Source organism: Aquarana catesbeiana, unplaced genomic scaffold, assembly GCF_042186555.1.
Source record: "Aquarana catesbeiana isolate 2022-GZ unplaced genomic scaffold, ASM4218655v1 unanchor228, whole genome shotgun sequence".
NCBI lineage: Eukaryota > Metazoa > Chordata > Amphibia > Anura > Ranidae > Aquarana > Aquarana catesbeiana.
The window spans coordinates 4196526-4218820 of NW_027362655.1; the positions used below are offsets into that span (position 1 = coordinate 4196526).

At 46.3% G+C, this 22295-nt stretch overlaps 2 protein-coding genes across 3 annotated transcripts in view; one reads left to right on the forward strand and one right to left on the reverse strand.

The window, feature by feature from the left end:
• Positions 1 to 22295, reverse strand: part of LOC141121709 (uncharacterized) — a 113671-nt gene that overhangs the window by 20188 nt on the left and 71188 nt on the right. The window lies entirely within an intron of this gene.
• LOC141121664 (uncharacterized) lies at positions 1961 to 21752 on the forward strand. Of its 2 annotated transcripts, none has more exons than XM_073611345.1 (8): positions 1961 to 2082; positions 15157 to 15284; positions 15371 to 15494; positions 15611 to 15708; positions 15798 to 16025; positions 16105 to 16314; positions 16434 to 16575; positions 20349 to 21752. In XM_073611345.1, the coding sequence occupies exons 3-8, from the start codon at positions 15410 to 15412 to the stop codon at positions 21425 to 21427; spliced, it is 1842 nt and encodes a 613-aa protein (XP_073467446.1). In that variant the 5' UTR covers positions 1961 to 2082; positions 15157 to 15284; positions 15371 to 15409; the 3' UTR covers positions 21428 to 21752. The 2 variants fall into 2 exon arrangements, with proteins under 2 accessions (XP_073467446.1, XP_073467448.1); XM_073611347.1 differs by lacking the exon at positions 1961 to 2082 and adding an exon at positions 9693 to 9775.

Consider the following 22295-nt stretch of genomic DNA (forward strand, 5'->3'; position numbering starts at 1 on the left):
GTGTGTATGAAGAGGCGGAGCTCTGAGTGTGTATAAAGAGGAGGAGCTCTGAGTGTGTATGAAGAGGAGGAGCTCTGAGCGTGTATGAAGAGGCGGAGCTCTGAGCGTGTATGAAGAGGCGGAGCTCTGAGCGTGTATGAAGAGGCGGAGCTCTGAGCGTGTATGAAGAGGCGGAGCTCTGAGCGTGTATGAAGAGGCGGATCTCTGAGTGTGTATGAAGAGGCGGAGCTCTGCCTCTGAGTGTGTATGAAGAGGCGGAGCTCTGAGTGTGTATGAAGAGGCGGAGCCCTGAGTGTGTGAAGAGGCGGCGCTCTGACTGTATATGAAGAGGCGGAGCCCTGAGTGTGTGTGTGTGAAGAGGCGGAGCTCTGACTGTATTTGAAGAGGCGGAGCTCTGAGTGTGTATGAAGAGGCGGAGCTCTGAGTGTGTATGAAGAGGCGGAGCCCTGAGTGTGTATGAAGAGGCGGAGCCCTGAGTGTGTATGAAGAGGCGGAGCTCTGAGTGTGAATGAAGAGGAGGAGCTCTGAGTGTGTATGAAGAGGCGGAGCTCTGAGTGTGTATGAAGAGGAGGAGCTCTGAGTGTGTATGAAGAGGCGGAGCTCCTGCTGGAACAGTGGTCGGAGGAGGAAGCCGAGTCTCGGGGGGAGATGACAGAAAGCGCAGCAGACTCTCAGGAGTGAGCGAGGAGGATCCAGTTCCTTTGCCATCGGAGGTGAGGAGAGTGTGAAGGATGTTGGTGACTCTGGTAGATGAAAAGCTGGGAGTCATATTGCTCTGGTGAGTGGGGAAGCACTACTAAGGGGGCGCCCTCACCATCACGTGTGTAAGAGGTGGAAGAAGGCGTGGCTACACTACAGCTGGCACAGTTTGGAGCACCGAGAACTTTACACCTTATCAACTTTTCATTGATTGGTGGATTGTTTTTCTTTTGGAAAAATAAGTTCATTAAAGTATTATTATTATTCATGATTTATATGGCGCCAACAGTTTACGCAGCGCTTTACAATGTATAGGGGGACAACACAATTACAGTACAGTTCAATACAAAAGGTACAGGAGGGCCCTACTCGTAGAGCTTATATTCTAAAGGGAGGGGGTGGTAGTACAAAAGGTAATAGCTGCAGAGAATAGATGCAAAGTGGAAGCAGTGGACTTGCAGAGAACACTATATTGAGCACAAAATATTGTATGATTACATGAATTTGCACAGATTTTCAGTTTATTTAACATAGTAGCAAATATTATAATATTATTGAAGTAGGTGTAAAGTGGAAGCAGTGGTTCTGCAGAGAACAGCATCTTGAGCACAAAGCACTTTATGTTGTATATGAATTTGCACATGAATCAGTTTGCTTAATTGATAAACACAATAAGACCAAGGAAGTAGGTGTAAAGTGGAAGCAGTAGATCTGCAGAGAATATTATTTGAGCCCCCAGCACTTTATATATGAATGTCTCCACATATTTTAGTGTATTTGTGATGATTAATGTGCACACACAATAGGACAGCGCTGTGACACATAATGATCTTCTAGTTGATAAAGGGAATACTTACCTTTGTTACAGCAGCAGTCCGGTATAAGTTATTTTTGTAGGTATTTGAGTTGTTACACATAGCGCGGGTTTTATTCTATTTATATTGGTGACATAATTGCCCAAATCTGGGGATCAGGAGCCATTTCCACCCTTTACTCTCGGCTGGGGTTCTTTGTATCCATATAACAGATGTTCTACATGACTAAATCTGCAATCAATTTTACTGCAAAATCAAAGGGGCCAAAATGTCCCCCCCCCCCCGAGCAGTAATATATTTCTATCCCCCTTGGTGGGAGTGGAGATGACCCCATCTATAAGGATATACAGTACATACACACACAGCACAAGGCCGTGTTCACACTACGAGATGTTTCTCAGGGCTGCAGTTCCTCTGAAATCCACAGGATGGTGATCTCACCTCTACCCAGACAGGAAGTCTCTATGGAATACAGGAAGTGATGTCAGGCATAGACAGGAAGTTCTGGGTGAGAGGTGAGTTGAGAGGAAGTAGAGAGAAGACATTGCTGGAAGTGGCAGTAGAGGAGGTAATAAGATCTTATTTTCTATTTACACCCAGTAACCCCCCGTCATGTCCGTCCTCTTCCTCCATAGTCGCTGTGATGTCTTTTATCTCCAGCAGATGATGATACACACATATATAGTGTGGAAATGTAGAATAACCCCGTATATTACAATGAGGGAATTTATGGTCTGTACCACGAGGGGAGTTATTGATGTCAGTAAATGTCGGTTCCAGACATTGTATGTGGGGGGAATGAAATGATAATTAAAGGTTGGGATTAGGGAAGATTTCTGTAAGATTTTACACAGGAATGATCAGCGCCCCTCCAGAGACACTATGATGAGTCTCACAATAGGAGTCTGAAAGTGATTATGGGGGGTGAGATGGTGAACGCGGAGGGGGGGGGGGGCAATTTTATCAAAAAAAGATATCCAGATGGGAATCAAAATGGATTTTCCAGCTGAATACAATTGTTCCATCTGGACTGAATATTGATATTGAGCAGTTTGCTTTTGATCTGTTTTATGCATCTTTATAGTATTTTTCTTTAGTTTTGCCAGTTATTGATGATTATAAATACAGTTTTGTATGAATTTAGTGATATATGATGATATAGAAGATGTTTAAGTTATTGTGGGCTTTAAATGGTTAAGGAATCTGGGGGGGATAGGAGTACCAATCCAAATATGTGGGATGTCACCAGGTTAGGAGAGGCGCCCTCTCTGTTTACATCTAAGTGGTATCTAGCCCACCATCCCAGGAATATCTGTGGCCGGGATTCCTCATATACTACTATAGAGGTGTCTATTGCTTCACAGGCACCATGAACTCTGTGGGACTACAGGGCCCAGCACACCTATCATCTACAGCCGGGGTTTTTCTGAGTAAATGCTGCCAGGTTACCCCAGGAGTTGTCTGACACTTTGTTATCAGAAAATGTGTCTCTTCTGCCATGTTGTCACCAAGAACGGCGCCGCGCAAAGAGGAAGAGGCGTGGATTGATTGTCGGAAGGCGGGCACAGAAAAGAATATTCGTAAAAGCACCACACACAGATCTTTCATTTACGAACGAAAACTTGTTCTGTGATAATCGGCGAGCAGACTGATTTTGTAAGGGAAGTGATGTTCCGTCGTGGCCATCTTGGTACACTCCGCACACGGCCACATTAATTAAGCATACTGTTAGAAGGCGGGAAGCGGACATCTTGTTGCACCCACCAAAATCTTCCCTTTCTATCACAATGACACTTGTTTTTAGCAGTAAACTTAACTGATATATTGAAATAAACAATTTAAACTTAGAAGAAGTCAGTGACTTCAAGTCTGATCTTGAATTTGAAAAGCTTGAACAAGCCTGAACATGTTTGTGAATCTGACAGAAGAACACAGCTGTTATCTAACACCATAGTAATGATCCGAAAATCTTCAGATAGTTAGTCGGAAGAAAGTTTAATTCTGATTTTCGTATCGTCTGTACGGGCCTTAAGAAGTAAGAACATAATACACACAGTCTTTGATCTCAGTAAAATGTTTACAAATCAATTTCGAATTTTCGAATGGAATTCGATATAAAATTTGATTCGAATTTCAGTTCTAAATTATAACGAATTTCGGGTTTGTTATTTGGAATATTCGTAAGTATTCATCTGGTGTGAAATTCAGGATAGAAAATATATCCGAATTAACGAATGATGGTAATTCGTCCGAAAAGAAATTCGGAACTAAACGAACCGCACATGTCTAATTGCCAGGACAGTGTAGGAATGAACGGGGTGTCTCAACCAATGGGCAGGGATTTTCTTGAATCCCTTGGCCTGCTGGGAGAGCCTCTTTATTTGGGTGAGGTCAGGTGATCGGGGGTTCTGTGCCACCTGGACGGCTGTCTGGGTGGACGTGGGTTGTGCTGCCCGGGCTGCTAAAGCCTTAGGCCTATCTCGGGATATCTGGCTGCTAGGCTGTCTGAGGGCCTATCCAGAAGTAAGGAAGCAGCACAGGGTTGTGATTGCGGCTTGCAGTCCAACCAGAAGTGACAGTTCTGCCGGCCGGAGAACCTGTCGAGGTCAGAAGTAGAGGGGAAGCTGTTGCCACTAAGAGACCATTCACCTTGTTACCAGGGACCACCGTGAGTAACTGAAGCAAGTACCAGAGCAGTATTCTCACCAACCAGGGACGGTGAAGAATTGGGAAACTTCAGCAAGTGTGCCAAGCCAGGGACCCAGCCAGTGGAGGTGACACTTTCAGAGCAGCCTTGTGTGCCAAGCCAGGGACTGAGCCAACCAGTGGGGCGACGCTTGAGGAGTATCTGTGAGTTCCAAGCTAGGGACCCAGCAGGGAAGCGTGATGCTTGAGGAAGATACTACAGTAAGAAGATTGGAAGAGCTCAAGGGATCCAGTGGCTGTGAATCAGCAAGTCTAGTGAGAGAGACTGGGAGCTTAGTTGAGTGAAGATCTAAAAGAGGATATTCTAGAGGAAGTAAAGAAGTTTGTTACAACTTGTGTTAGAAACTGTTACAAGACTTTAGCCATAGGAGACATCGATCCTACTCGTGCAGATGTGGTGTCTATCTGCATGCCTCTCCCTGCATGGCTGTCTGCCTATAGAAGTCTCGGAGTCTGCCAATTGACATTGCAACTACTAAAGGTTGTCCTGGCCCTAACCCTCTCTTCCACAGCTCTGTTCAAGAGACAATAAATCTCTTTGCATTCAAGAAGTGTCTTGCACCCATTAATCTACCTTGCATTACACCCACCATGCCTCCTAACCCACTCTACACAGAATGATGCCAGCTGTCCCTAACTCTGGAGGTCACCATTAGGCCTAAAGGGACCTGGGACTCTGCTACATACATACCAAGGATTACACTCCAAAATAAATTCTATTGAGGCAGGGGGAAAAAAAGTATTACCTGTGGTTTTAGTAGTGTCCACAGAGGAGAGAATTGGTCCAGGCAGCAGGCAGAGATTTGCTTAGCGACAACAATAGTAATTATCCAGACAGCAGGAAGGAATATTGTCTATAGTCAGCACAAGGTTATCGTCAGCACAGCCAAAGCATTTGTCCATAGATATTGTCCAGGCAGAGACAGCCAGCACAGCCATAATTACTGGTCCTGGTACACCGCTACCTGCAGACACTCATTATTGTACCGCTCTCCAGCCCTTCATAAACATCCTGCCTCTTGCTACAGATAAATATTTCCATAGTCCAGGTAGCAGGCAGAGGTGTGGTCAGTTCATGCGGCAGGCAGATGCATGATGGCAGTTAGTCAGCAGCAGGCTGAGGGCCGCAATCAGATAAGACCTGTGCACAGGGGTAGAGGCTTCACCCACCCAAATCTCTATAAAGCCTCGGGACTCCAGACCCTAATCTGGAAATTACGAAACCTGGAGAAAATAAAAATTGTTTTCTCCATCCGGAAAAACATTTCTGGAGCCCCTCACATGTGAGACCCCTGTGTACTACAGTAGCAGGGCAACAGATCAGTCCAAGCGGAATGCAAAAGCATAGTCCATAAAACAGACCAGGGTCAGTTCCAGTGCAAGCAGTCCAAGCAGTAGGCAGAAGCGTAGTTGATAAAACAGGCCAGGGTCAGTTCACGTGGAAGCAGTCCAAATGGTAGGCAGAGGCATAGTCAAAAAACAGGCCAGGGTCAGTTCACGTGGAAGCAGTCCAACTGGTAGGCAGAGGCATAGTCCAAAAAAAGGTCAGGGTCAGTTCACATGGAAGGCAGTGGCATGGTTATTTGAGGAAGCATGGGAAATGGTCAGCACAAAGGATGAAAATGGGGAAATGGTTAAAAATATGGGCTAATATTTTAGGAATGTGTGATACAGTCGGAAGCATTCATCAATGCAAAGGTCGTGTTCGGAGGGACACTGGGGACAATAGTAGCTGGTATCTCTTCGAAATCCTATTTTGATGCATACTCAACATCTTTTTTGGCGTCTTCGGCCTGCTTCAGATGGTAGAATGTTGTTCGGGAAGTGGCACCCATGAAGTCAGCTAACAGTATCAGAGCAAAGTTTTTCTGGGGGTGGGTCTTTGTTGGTTGATGAGGAACGTGACAACTTCTTTGATTAATTTTAGGAAGTGGGTGGGGCTTTCATGGATTTGGTGTAACTCATGTATGCATTATAAAAGGCCAAATTAATTAAATAGAGTGCTACTTTCTTGTACCAGAAACTGGACCTCCTTATTGACAAATAGGGCTGAAGCATTTGGTCATTAAAATCCACCCAACATCCCCCCCCCCCGTGTAGTGATTATAGTCTTGGCACATGTTGACTTTTCAATGGGACCTCATCTTCTTTGAAACTCAACTGTAGTATCATCATGGATGGTGGACATCATGTACACATTCCTGTTTTCCTTCCACCTCAAGGCCAGCACTTTGTTGCATCTCAAAGTTGCTCTTCTCCCTTCGCAGTTTTTTATTCACTATGGATTGTGGGAAGCCCTTCCTATTCTTTCTGGAGGTTCCACAGGCCAAGGTTTCTGCGAGGTATAGGTGTTTGAATAGGGGCAGGCTGGTGTAGAAGTTATCCAGGTATATGTGGTAACCTTTGTTCAGCAGTGGGTATGCCAGGTCCCATACAATTTCACCAGTTGTGCCCATGTAGGCCGGGCACTCGGGGAGCTGGGAATCTCTTCCTTTGTATATGCGGAATGCATACCGATATCCCGTGACTCTCTCACAAAGCTTATAAAGTTTGACTCTGTATCTGGCCCTTTTGCTAGGAATGTATTGTTTTATTCCTAGCCAGCCTGAAAAGGGTACCAGGGACTCATCCACACATATATGTTGATCAGGGGACATAGAGTTCTGCAAATCATTGTTAAAGGAAATTTATGAGTGGACGAATTTTATATAACTGGATGTTGTTGCTGAAATGAAGAAAGCGCATAATCATCTCATATCAGGACCTGCACATTAAGGTAGAATAAATGGGCATGTGGTGGATGGGGTTGGTGGCCCAATAGGCATGTCCTTCATTTTTTTTTTTTGTAAGCCCCATGTTTATGGTGAGGCCCATAAACAATTTGAACTCCTCCAGAGTCAAATCTCTCTACTCAAAAGCATGGGCGTATGATGATTGGGGGTTGTTGGCAATATGCTGCTGGGCATATAAATTGGTCTGGTCCATGATGAATTGAAGCAAAGTGTCGGGCAAAAAAAAAAAAAATTCAGTGAAATTTTGGGCATTGGCCTGCACACCTAGTTGTGTAGTGAAAGGGGGAATTCTTGCTTTTCCCGGGTCAGAAGGCAGCCATGTTGGGTTGGCAAGACCATCTGGGAGATATGTAGCGTCCCTGGCTCTTGGGGGACGTGGCACTCCAGTGCTGGTAGTTGGGGGATTTGAAGTTGCTGTGCTGGTACTTGGGCGTGATGCGGCAGTACTGATACTGGGCCTTTCTTCGGGTCTTTCGCTGGTGGCGGCACTGGTACTGGGCCTGGGCATTTCTTGTGGTCTTCCGCTGGCGGCAGCACTGGTACTGGGCCTGGGAATTTCTTGTGGTCTTTTGCTGGCGGCAGCACTGGTACTGGGCCTGGGCTTTTGTTCTTGGGGTCTATCGCTGGTGGCAGCACTGGTACTGGGCCTGGGCTTTTGTTCTTGGGGTCTATCGCTGGTGGCAGCGCTGGTACTGGGCCTGGGAATTTCTTGTGGTCTTTTGCTGGCGGCAGCACTGGTACTGGGCCTGGGCTTTTGTTCTTGGGGTCTATCGCTGGTGGCAGCACTGGTACTGGGCCTGGGCTTTTGTTCTTGGGGTCTATCGCTGGTGGCAGCGCTGGTACTGGGCCTGGGAATTTGATTCTGGGGTCTATTGCTGGTGGCTGCCTGGTTTCCAGAGCGCCGTGCCCTTTTAGGAGGGATCCATTCTTCCTGTTAATCATTTGCCATTCAAATGCCGAATTTGATTCAGAATCGGAATTGGACTTTGAATCTGATGGGAACTCCCCGCTGCTCTCATCAGTCATGGAGAGGATTTGGAATGCCTCCTCACTGGTAAAAACTTTTTTGGACATTTTTCTGATGGGCTGTGTGACGGATGGCAGGTGACGACACTAATGGGTGACAGGTAACGGTCACCGATGGGTGACACATGACAGGTAACATTCACTGATGGATGGCACATGACAGGTGATGGTCACTGATGGGTGACAGGTGATGGTCACTGATGGGTGACAGGTGATGGTCAGTGATGGATGACAGTCACTGATGGGTGACAGATGACAGGTGATGGTCACTGATGGGTGACGGCTGATGGTCACTGATGGGTGATGTGTGACGGTCACTAATGGATGACGTGTGACGGTCACTGATGGGTGACACTGACAGGTAATAGTCACTGATGGGTGATAGGTGATGGTCACTGATGAAAAAGAACGGCAATGAAATGTCATTTTCTAGCAATTTAAACATATTCAGACAATGATGTCATGATCTTTGCCCCACCCATTTGCGTACGCGGCCATTTAAGGGAATGGGCGGGGTGAAGTCAGAGGTTGCTAAGAACGCAGCTGTTGCAGGCACCCGTTGCTTCCCTAGAAACCAGTGACAGCCAGAAGCCGACACATTCGTCTGCACCAAATGCCATAAATGTTGGATGTTCAGAGAAATGTGGGAGGAGCCAGTGTTCATCCAATCTTCTGTTCAGACATGGAGCTCCTCCCTAATACAGATTATTGTGATTGTATCTGGCAGACAGGGATCTGCATGTGTGTGTGTACCACTGCACTCCACTCACATCACACACTTCAGCCAATCTGCCTTAAATCACGTGTGTGTGTGTGTGTGGGGGGGGGGGGGGGTTGGGCAGTGGAAGAAGTCATCACACCAGGATTCTAGATGGGGGGATTCTCTGAAGTGTGTGGGGATCACTTGTCTGCACCACACTCCTTAGATTGTATCAGATTGTATGAAAGATTTGTATCTGCCTGTGTGTTTCCAGCCAGATAAATGTGGGAGAGTCTCCCTCCAGTGGTGGTCAGCAGTATTGCAGGCTGTGAGAACTGTATCATAGCTGGTTTATCTTCCCAAATAAACCTACCCCCTCATTTCTCCTGCACCAATTTAGACTTTCACTCCAGTTAGCAAATCATCATAGGCGTGATTTCCTTGAAATTCAATATTGGTGTCAGTGAAACAAAATCAGCCCCATTGTTGGCGTCAATCGGAAAAAAAAAAAAGTCTCATCATTGGTGTTCCTGTGATTAAATAAGTCCCATTGTTGGTGTCAGTGAGAATATAGTGTAACCCCAGCCCAGCAGTTGTGGTACTTACTTGATCACACACTCCCGCTGCCTCTCTGCTGATGTCGGAGTTCTACTATCACTGTCAGAGAGGAGATCACGGCTCCCCACAGTCTGATATAATTTCAGTGCCTGGTGATGGGACCCAGAGAGTGTTCCAGCCGTCATCACCTCACTGACACTCTGCACTCTGAGTCCTGGAACCTGTGAGATGAGGACATGATGGGACAGAGGACTAAATCACAGGACCGTCCTTCGTCATCTGGAATAAATGGCAAGGCTGTAACGAGACATTTCTTGGGGCTGCAGTTCCTCTGAACGCCACAAGATGGTGGTGTCACTTCTACTCAAACAAGAAGTCTCCAATGGGAGACAGACAGGAAGTGATGTAAAGTACAGGCAGGAAGTGATGTCGGGTACAGAGAGGAAGTCATCTGGAACAAAGACAAGAAGTTCCATGTGGTACGAAGTATTATTATTATTGTTATTATACGAGATTTATATTGCGCCAACAGTTTACGCAGCGCTTAACAATGTATAAGGGGGACAACACAATTACAGTACAGTTCAATACAAAAGGTACAGGAGGGCCCTGCTCGTAGAGCTTACATTCTAAAGGGAGGGGGTGGTGGTACAAAAGGTAATAGCTGCAAAGAATGATTTGATGGGGGTGGCTCAGGGACAGTTATGTGGGTGTGGGATAAGCTTCCCTGAATAAATGAGTTTTCAGGGATCTCCTAAAGGTGGACAGGGTAGGGGCTGATCGGATATACTGGGGTAGGGAATTCCAGAGGATGGGAGAGGCTCTGGAGAAGTCCTGAAGGCGAGCATGGGAGGAGGTAACAAGGGAGCTAGAGAGCAGGAGGTCCTGGGAGGAGCGGAGGGGGCGATTTGGGCGATATCTGCAGATGAGGTTGGTGAAGTAGATGGGGGCGATGTTGTGGATGGCCTTGTATGTTATGGTTAGCATTTTGAATTTTACACGGTGGGGTAGGGGAAGCCAGTGAAGGGATTGGCAGAGAGGAGCAGCAGTCACGGATCGATTAGTGAGGTGTATTAGTCTAGCAGCAGCATTCATAATAGACTGAAGGGGGGATAGCCTGCTTAAGGGTAGGCCATTAAGGAGAGAGTTGCAGTAGTCGAGGTGGGAAATAATCAAGGAGTGAATAAGTTGCTTTGTGGTGTCATTAGTCAGGAAGGGTCGAATTGTGGAGATGTTGCGGAGGTTAAGGTGGCAGGATTTAGCCAGTGATTGGATATGGGGGCTGAAGGAGAGGTCAGAGTCAAGGATTACACCCAGGACCCTGGCATGTGTGGAGGGACCAATGGTTGTGTTGTTGATATTAATGGTGAAGTCACAGGAGGGGGACCGTGAAGGAGGAAATATAACAAGCTCAGTTTTAGAAAGATTAAGTTTGAGGAAGTGGTGTGACATCCATACTGATATGTCATTCAGCAAGTTTGAGATCCGTGAGGAGATAATGGGGGTAAGTTGAGGAGTGGAGAGATAGATCTGTGTGTCATCGGCATAGAGGTGGTATTGGAAGCCATGGGAGGTTATCAACTGGCCCAGGGAAGAGGTATAGAGTGAGAAAAGGAGAGGCCCAAGGAGGGAGCCTTGGGGTACCCCAACAGAAAGAGGAAGGGGAGCGGAGGAGATGGAGTTGTAAGTGACACTGAAAGTGCGCTGAGATAGGTAGGAGGAGAACCAGGATAATGCAGAATCACGGAGGCCAAGGGAGTGTAATTTGCTGAGGAGCAGCAGGTGGTCAACTGTGTCAAAGGCAGCAGAGAGGTCTAAAGGTATGAATATGGAGTAGTGGCCATTGGTTTTTGCAGTTATTAGGTCATTGGTGAGTTTTAGTAGGGCAGTTTCAGTAGAATGTTGTAGGTGGAAGCCAGACTGTAGGGGGTCGAGAAGGTTGTTGTCCGTGAGGTAGCGGCTCATTTGGTCATGAACAAGGCGTTCGATGAGCTTGGAGGCAAACGGGAGAAGGGAGATAGGTCTTAAGTTATTCAAACAGGTGGGGTCTAGTGAGGGTTTTTTGAGTATGGGGGTAACCAGTGCATGTTTGAGCGGGGAAGGAAAGGTGCCAGAGGAGAGGGAGAGGTTGAGGATAGAGTGGGAAGGTGGTCGCAGTAATTGAGAGGGAACAGGGTCCAGGGGACATGTAGTGAGGTGGGCCATGGAGAGGAGTTTATCAACTTCTTCTGTGGTAACGGGGCAAAAGGAGGAGAGTATTGAGTGTGGTGTTGGACCTGATATGTTGGGTAGGGGAGGAATTTGAATGCTGGATATCTCCTTGCGAATTGTGTTGATTTTACTATTGAAGTGGTTGGCAATCTGTTGAGCGGTAAGCAAGTTGGTGGGTGGGGGCAGTGGGGGGGGTGAAGTAAGGAATTAAGGGTAGAAAAGAGTTGATGAGGTTTGGATGAGAGGGTTTTGATGAGAGTGTTGTAATAGGTTTGTTTAGCAGTGTGGAGGCAGGAGTTGTATTTGAGAAGGACAGATTTGTAGAGGGTAACATCTTGCAGGGATTTAGATTTACGCCATGCTCGCTCAAGAGCACGGCTGCGTCTCTTGAGACTTCTGGTGTCGTCTGTTTGCCAGGGTTGTGGCAGATGGGGCCTGGATCTGCATGTAGAAAGAGGAGCAAGTACGTCTAGGGAGGATGACAACGTGGTGTTGTAGATGGAAGTGGTTAGGTCTGGGCAGGACAGGGGTGCGATTTTGTCATAAAGGCCATCAGTAGCAAAGTGAAGAAGGGAAGGTTTGAGGTTGCGAAGGTTCCTGCGGGTAGTGGTTTGTGGGTTGGCAGCATGTGATATAGGAGACAAGGAGAGTGTGAAACGGATAAGGTTGTGATCAGAGAGAGGAAAGGGTGCGTTGGAGAGATTGCAGGGAGTGCAGCGATGGGAGAATACAAGGACTGAGGAGACAATGTTGGAAGTGGCAGCAGAGGAGGTAATAAGATCTTATTTTCTATTTACACCCAGTAACCCCCCCCGTCATGTCCGTCCTCTTCCTCCATAGTCACTGTGATGTCTTTTATCTCCAGCAGATGATGATACACACATATATAGTGTGGAAATGTAGAATAACCCCTTCAGGGAGGATCAGTTGATGATGAATAGTGATGGCTCGGGTGTGTTTGAAAGCCCACGTTCCGGATCTCGCCAGGAAGCCGACACTGCAGAGTGCTAATCACAGACAGTGAGGCATTTCCTGGTCCTCGGCTGCACAGATCGGCATATGTCTCACTGCCTGTGATTAGCGCTGTGCAGTGTCGGCTTCCTGGTGGGATCGGGCATGTGGAGCTTCCCATACATGGTTCAGTTTTATCGTTCAGCCAGCGGGCTGAGCAAAAAAATCTAAAGTGATTTCCCCATCCACAGATTGGAGGGGGATGGTGGAATCCTCCCCGCTGCACTATTGTATTCTGACAATGGGGGGCGCTCCTCCGCTCTCAGAATACACAGATCAGTGATGAAGCTATTGGCTGCAGTTGCTGATCGAGTGACTTTTATCCGGCAGTGACCACACATGGATGGAAATTTGACCGATCCCTGCTAAACCAGCTGAATTTCCATGTATCTATGGTCAAATCCCAGGTCACCATGGTGACTAGAAATGGCGTCCTCCTGGCCCCTGGGCTCTTGTCAGCCCATTCTTACTGTTGGTCTGAATAATGTTTCTGCCTGAAACCCGGACACATTATTCAGACAGAAATGTGGCTCCTGCTTCCACCCACAGCTGCCTGTGTCCCTGCAGAGCCCTCCGGCAGAACAGAGCGGAAGGAGGAAGGAGCGGGATCGAATCTCCAACATAGCGCCGCCTCAGCACTGCCACAAAGATCCCCACAAGGTGCTGAGAAACAGGACTACAGAGTCCTTACAGGAGTAACCAGGACAAGCCTGCAAAGCAGCCAGCTAAGAAACCAGCCAGGGAGGGACATGCTGCTTTATGTACACAAGATGTCCTCTCCATCCACTCTGCTCTCACACACTGCTGGGGGAGATGTACAGGACATCCAGGAGGACACAGGGGGAGTGGGGGATTGTATTACTGTCCTTTACTCCATGTCCTGTGTTCTGCACCCTGTACCCCATGTCCTGCATTCTGCACCCTGAACCCCATGTTTTGCACCCCATGTCCTGCAGTGACCTGAACCCCATGTTCTGCACCCTGCACCAAATGTCCTGCATTCTGCACCCAGCACATAATGTTCTGCATCTAATGTCCTGCGAACACAACCCTTCTCCTGTACCCCATGTGCTGAGGGGACCTCCACCCCATATGCTGTGTTCTACACCCTGCACCTCATGTCCTGTGTTCTGCACCCTGCACCACATGTCCTGCTTTCTGCACTCCATGTTTTGCACCCCAAACCCCATAGCCTGCACCCCTTGTCCTGTGTTCTGCACCACATGTCCTGCACCCCATGTCCTGTGTTCTGTACCACATGTTCTGCACCCTTCTCCTGCAGCCCTTGTCCTGCATTCTGCAGCCCATGTCCTGGACCCCACATTCTGCACTCTGTACCCTTCCCCTGCACCCTATGTCCTGCACCCTTCACCAATACCCTGTACTCCATGTCCTGCATTCTGCTCCCTTCTCCTGCATCCCGTGTCCTGCGGTGACCTGCACACCCTTCTCCGGTATCCTGTACCCCGTGTCCTACGTGCTACATCCTTCACCCTATATCCTGCATTCTACACACTGTACCCCTGCAGAGACCTACACCCTTCTCTGGTACCCTGCACTCCATGTCCTTTGTTCTGCACCACATTGCATACATCCATCTCCTGCACTCCATGTCCTATGTTCTGCACCTCACAGATTACTCACAAATTACATGCCCGATCCCGGGCGCTGATAACCCACGTTGCCCTGAAAAAAAACTAACTTTTTCAACTGGCTCCTAGATTCAAAATGCAAATTTATCAAGCCCTGCCTTAAGTGACTTCCTCCCCCTCATCTCCTTCATTATGTAAGTCATGCTGAGATAATCTCCCATTGGCTGAGCAATATTCTCATTTGTCTCTGAGCTCCTTCTTGCTATTCCTCGTCCTGCCTGTTGTTTCCTTGGATTGATTTTCTGTGTAGTGACCCCGGCTTCATCTCTTGGATGCGCTCGTCTGTTGCTTGTCCTGACCTTTTTCCTGATTCCTGGATCTCCTCCTCGTCTCTCCTCCATATCCTCTTACACAGCTTTTCTCCACACCTGCAGTCATCCTGGGGGGTGAAAACTAGACACCAGCACTCAGCAAAATCCATCCCCACCATTAGGAGCTCTGGAGAAAATTGTCTGGTATTTACACTGCGTTCTTCCGCACATCACCTGATCGCATGAGAGATTACGTTCACAGACTCCTGACAGATTTCTGTATGGTAAAGGTCAGAGTTCACTCTTCAGTTTAGGAGAGCTAGGACACACCCAGGAACAATGATTTGGTTTGCACAGGAGCCTCATATAGAGGACTCCTCAAATCTCCCCATCGAAATGTGATCTTTGATGATCATCTGATGTCAGAGAATCCTATAACATAACACTGACCTCAGAGCTCTTCCTCCTAATATCTATCCATCTGGCTTTTTTTCTGATGTTCTTAGGATGTGAGCGTACCTTTGGCATCCTCACTAGAAAAGTGGGACTGTTGGTCCTGCGTTGTATGTAATGATCCCTTAATGTCTACAACAAGCTTTTAACCTGTATAGCGTCAGGGTCCTTTGTGGGTAAATGATACCTCATCCTGAATGGGGGCTTTAATAAACTGGAGACCTGAATTGTGAGGTGAGGACGATTCTGGGAATATCATTTGATTTTACTATTTGTGTTCAGATCTAGAGTTTTCCTCCTGTGAAGTCTGGAGATCATATGACCATCACATTGCCTCCACCTCCCTCCCTGATAGTATAGAGAAATAAAAAGAAGATTCTAGAAGTCACCAGAGAGATAATCGAGGAGAGGTGAGCGGTGCTGGGAATTCTGGGACATTATTCAGTAACAGACAAGGGATGTGTCTGGATGGTGACTGTATCATTGTGTGTGTCAGGTTCCTATAAGGTGTCAGGATGTCACTGTCTATTTCTCCATGGAGGAGTGGGAGTATTTAGAAGGACACAAGGATCTCTACAAGGACGTCATGATGGACAATCAGCTGCCCCTCACATCACCGGGTAAGAGGAGACTTTATTGTAATGGAGAGAGCAGTACGGAGGGTCCACCTAGATCCCCCATCATCTGATAAACACATAGAAACAATGTATTCAGTCAGTGTGTGTGTTTCCTACAGATGGATCTAGTAATGGGAACCCACCAGAGAGATGTCCCCGTCCTCTGTATTCCCGGAATTCCACACAGGAAGATCACACCATCCCTCACCATCATCAGGTAGATGAGGAACAATCACCGATAGTATCTTTAGGATCTGTACATTAACTGCATTGTTACAATTGATGTCATTTTTATTATATATTCAGAGTGGAAACCTGAGAGAGTCTAAAGTTGAAGTTAAACAAGAGATAAAAGAGGAGGATGATGAGGATGGGGTGATGGAGAAGTCAGAGTTTCTAAAAGAACACAAAGATCTGTATAAAGACACCATGGTGGAGTCATCCAGCTACAGAAACCCACCAGAGAGATGTCCCCGTCCTCTGTATTCCCGGGATTCCACACAGGAAGGTTACACCATCCATCACCATCATCAGGTAGATGATTGACAATTATTGATTATTCCGATTTATACACAGCATGTTTGTTACAATGAATGTTTTATTATATATTCAGAGTGGAAACCTCGGCGATGATATTATTGATTTTAAAGAAGAGTATAAAGAGGAGGATGAGGAGTATGGAGTGATGGAGGAGTTTTCAGAAGGACACAAGGATATGATGGAGCCACCTAATACCAGGAGCCCACCAGAGAGATGTCCCCATCCTCTGTATTCCCGGGATTCCACACAGGAAGATCACACCATCCCTCACTGTTACCTCAAGGTTGGTGAGGCAGAGTTTATAAAACACTTATAGAGACATTGTGTGGATTTTATATGTGATGTCACTATATTAAAGCTTATATCGTACAGATGATATTCACTCTCATTTTATTGATTTAGAGTGGAGATCCAATTGATATAGAATTTGAGGTTAAAACAGAAGAAGAAGAGATGTATGTGAAGGATGATCAGCAGTCTATGGAGGAGGATGGACAAACAGGGACATTTATAGAGGAGGACACTCCTACAGAGATCAGCACAGGTGGGTGATTAACACTACATACATTCCTCCACCCATACTGCTCACTGATTGGTCCAGAGTAGGGTGGGGACTGGGTGATATCAGCCTGTAACACCCTGGTCACTTTCCTGAGCTGTATTCCCCGTCCTGTATTTCTCTTGCATAATCTTCCTTCTCTGTGCTGCAGACACAATTTATGTATCTAGACTGGATTTATGGAGATTCTGGGGTTCAGCTGGCAGCAAAATGTGGATTTTCACCATAGACGTTACTAGATCTAGACACCTGGGGTATTTGTTTTGGGTCTTTTGCCCCATACCCGGGTATGGCAAGATGTCTTACAGAACAATTCTCCCAGGGTTACTTGTTCTATGGTCTGCTGGCTGTGCCGGGTGGAGGGATATGTCTGTATAATCTCAGACCCAAGTCACTGAGTGAAGTCTCAGGAGATGAGAGGCAGTGGTGTGTTACCTCTCTAACCTGTCTCATGTAAAAAATGAATCTACCACTGAATACCAATAATATGAGTCCTGACCCTTACACTGTATAATTTATATTGTACATTACATACTCCTGCACTATATTCTCTTTGTTGTACATTGCATTATTCTGATACTATAAAATCCTAACTGTTGTATCCTACATTAGGGATGAGCTTCGAGTTCGAGTCAAACATCGGCTGTTCGCCGAACAGCGAACAATTTGGGGTGTTCGCGGCAAATTCGAAAGCCGCGGAACACCCTTTAAATGTCTATGGCAGAAATCAAAAGTGCTAATTTTAAAGGCTTATATGCATGGTATTGTCATAAAAAGTGTTTGGGGACCCGGGTCCTGCCCCAGGGGACATGAATCAATGCAAAAAAATGTTTTAAAAACGGCCGTTTTTTCGGGAGCAGTGATTTTAATAATGCTTAAATTGAAACAATAAAAGTGTAATATTCGTACCTGGGGGGTTGTCTATAGTATGCCGGCAAAGGGGCGCATGTTTCCCGTGTTTAGAACAGTTGGACAGCAAAATGACATTTCAAAGGAAAAAAAGTAATTTAAAACTACTCGCGGCTATTAATGAATTGCCGGTCCGACAATACACATAAAAGTTCATTGATAAAAACGGCATGGGAATTCCCCACAGGGGAACCCCGAACCAAAATTAAAAAAAAAAAAAAAATATGACATGGGGGTCCCCCTAAATTCCATACCAGGCCCTTCAGGTCTGGTATGGATATTAAGGGGAACCCCGGCCAAAATTTAAAAAAAAAAATGGCGTCGGGTCACCCTCAAAATCTATACCAGACCCTTCAGGTCTGGTATGGATTTTAAGGGGAACTCCGCGCCAAAATTTAAAAAAAAATGGCGTGGGGTCCCCCCAAAAATCCATACCAGGCCCTTATCTGAGCACGCAACCTGGCAGGCCGCAGAAAAGGAGGGGGGACAAGAGAGCGCCCCCCTCCTGAACTGTACCAGGCCACATGCCCTCAACTTTGGGAGGGTGCTTTGGGGTAGCCCCCCAAAACACCTTGTCCCCATGTTGATGGGGCCAAGGGCCTCATCCCCACAACCCTTGCCCGGTGGTTGTGGGGGTCTGCGGGTGGGGGGCTTATCGGAATCAGGAAGCCCCCTTTAACAAGGGGACCCCCAGATCCCGGCCCTTCCCTCTGTGTGAAATGGTAAGGAGGCACAAAAGTACCCCTACCGTTTCACAAAAAAACTGTCAAAAATGTTAAAAATGACAAGAGACAGTTTTTGACAATTCCTTTATTTAAATGCTTCTTTCTTCTATCTTCTATCATCCTTCGGTTTCTTCCTCCAACTTCTTCTTCTTCTGGTTCTTCCTCCGGTGTTCTCGTCTGGCATCTTCCTCTGCGGCGTCTTCTTCCCTTCTTCTCCTCGGGCCGCTCCACATCCATGATGGCATGGAGGGAGGCTCCCACTGTGTGACGCTTCTCTTCTGACGGCATTCCCCATGACATCAGAAGGGGGCGGGGTTACGTAACGGGTGAGGAAGAACCAGAAGAAGATGGAGGAAGAAACCGAAGGAAGATAGAAGATAGAAGAAGCATTTAAATAAAGGAATTGTCAAAAACTGTCTCTTGTAATTTTTAACATTTTTGACAGTTTTTTTGTGAAATGGTAGGGGTACTTTTGTACCCCATTACCATTTCACACAGGGGGGAGGGCCGGGATCAGGGGGTCCCCTTGATAAAGGGGGCCTGCCAGATTCCGATAAGCCCCCCCCAGACCCCCACAACCATCGGGCAAGGGTTGTGAGGGTTAAGGTCCTTGTCCCCATCAACATGGGGACAAGGTGTTTTGGGGAGCTACCCCAAAGCACCCTCCCAATGTTGAGGGCATGTGGCCTGGTACGGTTCAGGAGGGGGGGCGCTCTCTCGTCCCCCCCCCCCCTCTTTTCCTGTGGCCTGCCAGGTTGCGTGCTCGGATAAGGGTCTGGTATGGATTTTTGGGGGGACCCCATGCCATTTTTTTTTTTTTGGTGTGGGGTTCCCCTTAAAATTCATACCAGACCTGAAGGGTCTGGTATAGATTTTGAGGGGGACCCCACGCCATTATTTTTTTTTAATTTTGGCCGGGGTTCTCCTTAATATCCATACCAGACCTGAAGGGCCTGGTATGGAATTTAGGGGGACCCCCCACGTCATTTTTTTTTTAAATTTTGGTTCGGGGGTTCCCCTGTGGGGAATTCCCATACCGTTTTTATCAATGAACTTTTATGTGTATTGTCGGACCGGCAATTCATTAATAGCCACGAGCAGTTTTAAATGACTTTTTTTCCTTTGAAATGTCATTTTGCTGTCAGACTGTTCTAAGCACGGGAAACATGCGCCCCTATACAGGCATACTATAGACATCCCCCAGGTACGAAATTTAAAGGAATATTACACTTTTATTGTTTCACTTTAAGCATTATTAAAATCACTGCTACCGAAAAAACATCCGTTTTTAAAACTTTTTTTGCATTTATCCATGTCCCCTGGGGCAGGACCCAGGTCCCCAAACACTTTTTATGACAATAACTTGCATATAAGCCTTTAAATTTGCACTTTTGATTATTCATGTTCTTGTCCCATAGACTTTAACGGTGTTCGCGTGTTCGAACAAATTTTTTGCCTGTTCGCAAGTTCTGGTGCGAACCGAACAGGGGGGTGTTCGGCTCATCCCTATCCTACATAATAAGTTGTACATTACATAGGCCTTGCCTCTTTTGCACCCATTTACTACTAGCTCAGCAATTTGTATTGGATGATTTGATTGGAGCACAGACTTTTACATGTTGATAATAATGTGATAACATCCTCAAACTTTGGAACCTTAAACAGAAAGTGATAATGAGGGAGGAGTCAGTAAGCTCCCTGTCACTTCTATAAAAGATTGTTTTCATTGTTTCCTCACTCTTTATCATGTACCTGGTAGCAGAGCTTGATATGAGGAACACCTTTCTTGTTCCTCTGACTCAGGGCCTCTGGTAGTGTAAACAGAAGGTGCAGGAATGCAGAGTTGCACAAGTGCCTGTAAATCTTGCTAGTAGCAGAGCTGGTATTCATGAATTAGCCTGTGAAAAAGCACAGAAGTCTACAGGCATGCCTTTCTGGACACACTCTGACTAAGGTCCATGAATAAAGAAATGAACTGGTAGGAGATCAGAGGACCCATTTACTAGTTACCTTGAGGGTGGAATTGTAAGATCCTCAGAGACAAAGCTGCCTGATGTGGGCGGAGTCCTGGTTTAGGGGAACCAATCTGCTTATGTCTAGTAATAATCTTTTTTTCTATTTTAGTACATGGACGAGAGATGAGGAAAACCTCCGAGGATTGTCTCACTTTGTCTCCAGACTGTAGAGTAGAAGATGAGGACATCACACAGTATAGTCCAGGAGAAAACCCGACTACCTCAAATGTCCATCCGGCACCACACAGTGTAGATGGACCATCGTATTCCTCTTATCCTGAGGAACCTCAGACTGTGAGGGACGGTGCCGTCCTTCCAACAGATAAGAGGTTTTCCTGTACTGAGTGTGGGAAGTGTTTTTCAAAGAAGTGCCATCTTTTAGTGCATTTGAGATCTCACACAGGAGAAAAGCCATTTTCCTGTTCTGAGTGCGGGAAATGTTTCCATTCTAAATACAATCTTAATGTTCATGAAAGATCTCACACGGGGGAAAAGCCATATTCCTGTCCGGAATGCAGCAAATGCTTCGTCCAAAAATCAGAACTTGACCGACACCAGCGGGTTCACACAGGTGAGAAGCCATTTTCTTGTCCTGAGTGCGGGAAATGTTTTTCAATGAAGTCTCATCTTGATAGACATCAGAGATTGCACACAGGTGAGAAGCCATATTCGTGTTCTGAGTGCAAGAAATGTTTTTTAATAAAATCTGATCTTGTCACACATCGGAGATCCCACACAGGGGAGAAGCCGTATTCCTGTCCTGAGTGTGAGAAATCTTTTTCAACTAAGTCCAGTCTTTCTTCACATCAGAAGTTGCACACGGGAGAGAAGCCATTTTCCTGTCCTGAGTGTGGGAAATGTTTTTCACTGATGTCCGGTCTTAAAAAACATCAAAGATCTCATATAGGCGAGAAGCCATATTCCTGTCCTGAGTGCGGGAAATGCTTTACAAAGAAGTCCAGTCTTAACACACACCAGATTTTGCACACGGGGGAGAAGTCATATTCCTGTCCTGAGTGCGGGAAATGTTTTTCACTGAAGGGCAATCTTAACAGACATCAGAGATCTCACACAGGGGAGAAGCCGTATTCCTGTTCTGAGTGTGGGAAATGTTTTTCAGTGAAGTCCCATCTTAACAGACATCAGAGATCTCACACGAGGGAGAAGCCACTTTCCTGTCCTGAGTGAGGGAATTATTCCTCACTGTACATCAGGGATCCCACACAACCCTCGAGGTGTATTAGTGCCTTTAGTGCGGGAAATGTCTTCTATATGAATGTTGTTGGACATCACAGCTCTCATGTGGGGAAGAAGCACACCCTGATATACACCTCAGATATACTCCATGGCTGATCTTCATCATGTAATAAACAGTTCATAAGGAGATCAGAGATCACCAAAGACAGGGATGAAGTGTTGTACTGTGTTGGCCATTGATAGCAGTAGAAAAATAAAAATGGAGTCATTACCTTTCATTGGCTGAGTACATTTTGTGCTGTAAACTTTCACAAACACTTAGTGGTGTGTTTTTAAACAATTTATTGGATAAAGGTGACAAGCATTTTTCCATGCCATGAAGACCTATGACCCATGATGCTCGGTACCCGGCCACTGTGAGCGTCCAGGGTATCATGTGACCAGTCATAGTGATCACATTCTGTTATGTAAGCAAACTGTCATGAGTGGCATTCATTCATGACAGGTTGCTTACTGTTGTGACACTGTAATTGTCCCAAAGTTATTATGGGGTATGTGATACTCTGTACCATGTAGCTGTAGCCAGTCACCGCATCACAACAGTAAGCAAACTGTCATGAATGGAAAGCCATTAATGACAGTTAAGAACATTGCTTATAACAGTGATCATCACCAATAAGAAATAACAGTGTAAAAAAAAATCCTAATCGCCCCCTCATAGTAGTACACTATGGTGACCCTGAACTACTTTGATGACAGGATGTGAAAAAATGATTAAAAAAGAAAGTTTGAAAAACCTTAATTTTTTTTTTTTACATACTGTCACCAATCGGTGTCCCTGATCATTGCCACACCAGTC

What these genes read in the sequence shown, in the direction of transcription:
- LOC141121664 (XM_073611345.1), top strand. Translation starts at nt 15,410, where the DNA reads ATGGAGGAGTGGGAGTATTTAGAAGGACACAAGGATCTCTACAAGGAC. An exon ending in CCATCCCTCACCATCATCAG is followed by an intron (nt 15,709 to 15,797) that starts GTAGATGAGGAA and finishes TTATATATTCAG; the next exon opens with AGTGGAAACCTGAGAGAGTC. An exon ending in TCCCTCACTGTTACCTCAAG is followed by an intron (nt 16,315 to 16,433) that starts GTTGGTGAGGCA and finishes TTATTGATTTAG; the next exon opens with AGTGGAGATCCAATTGATAT.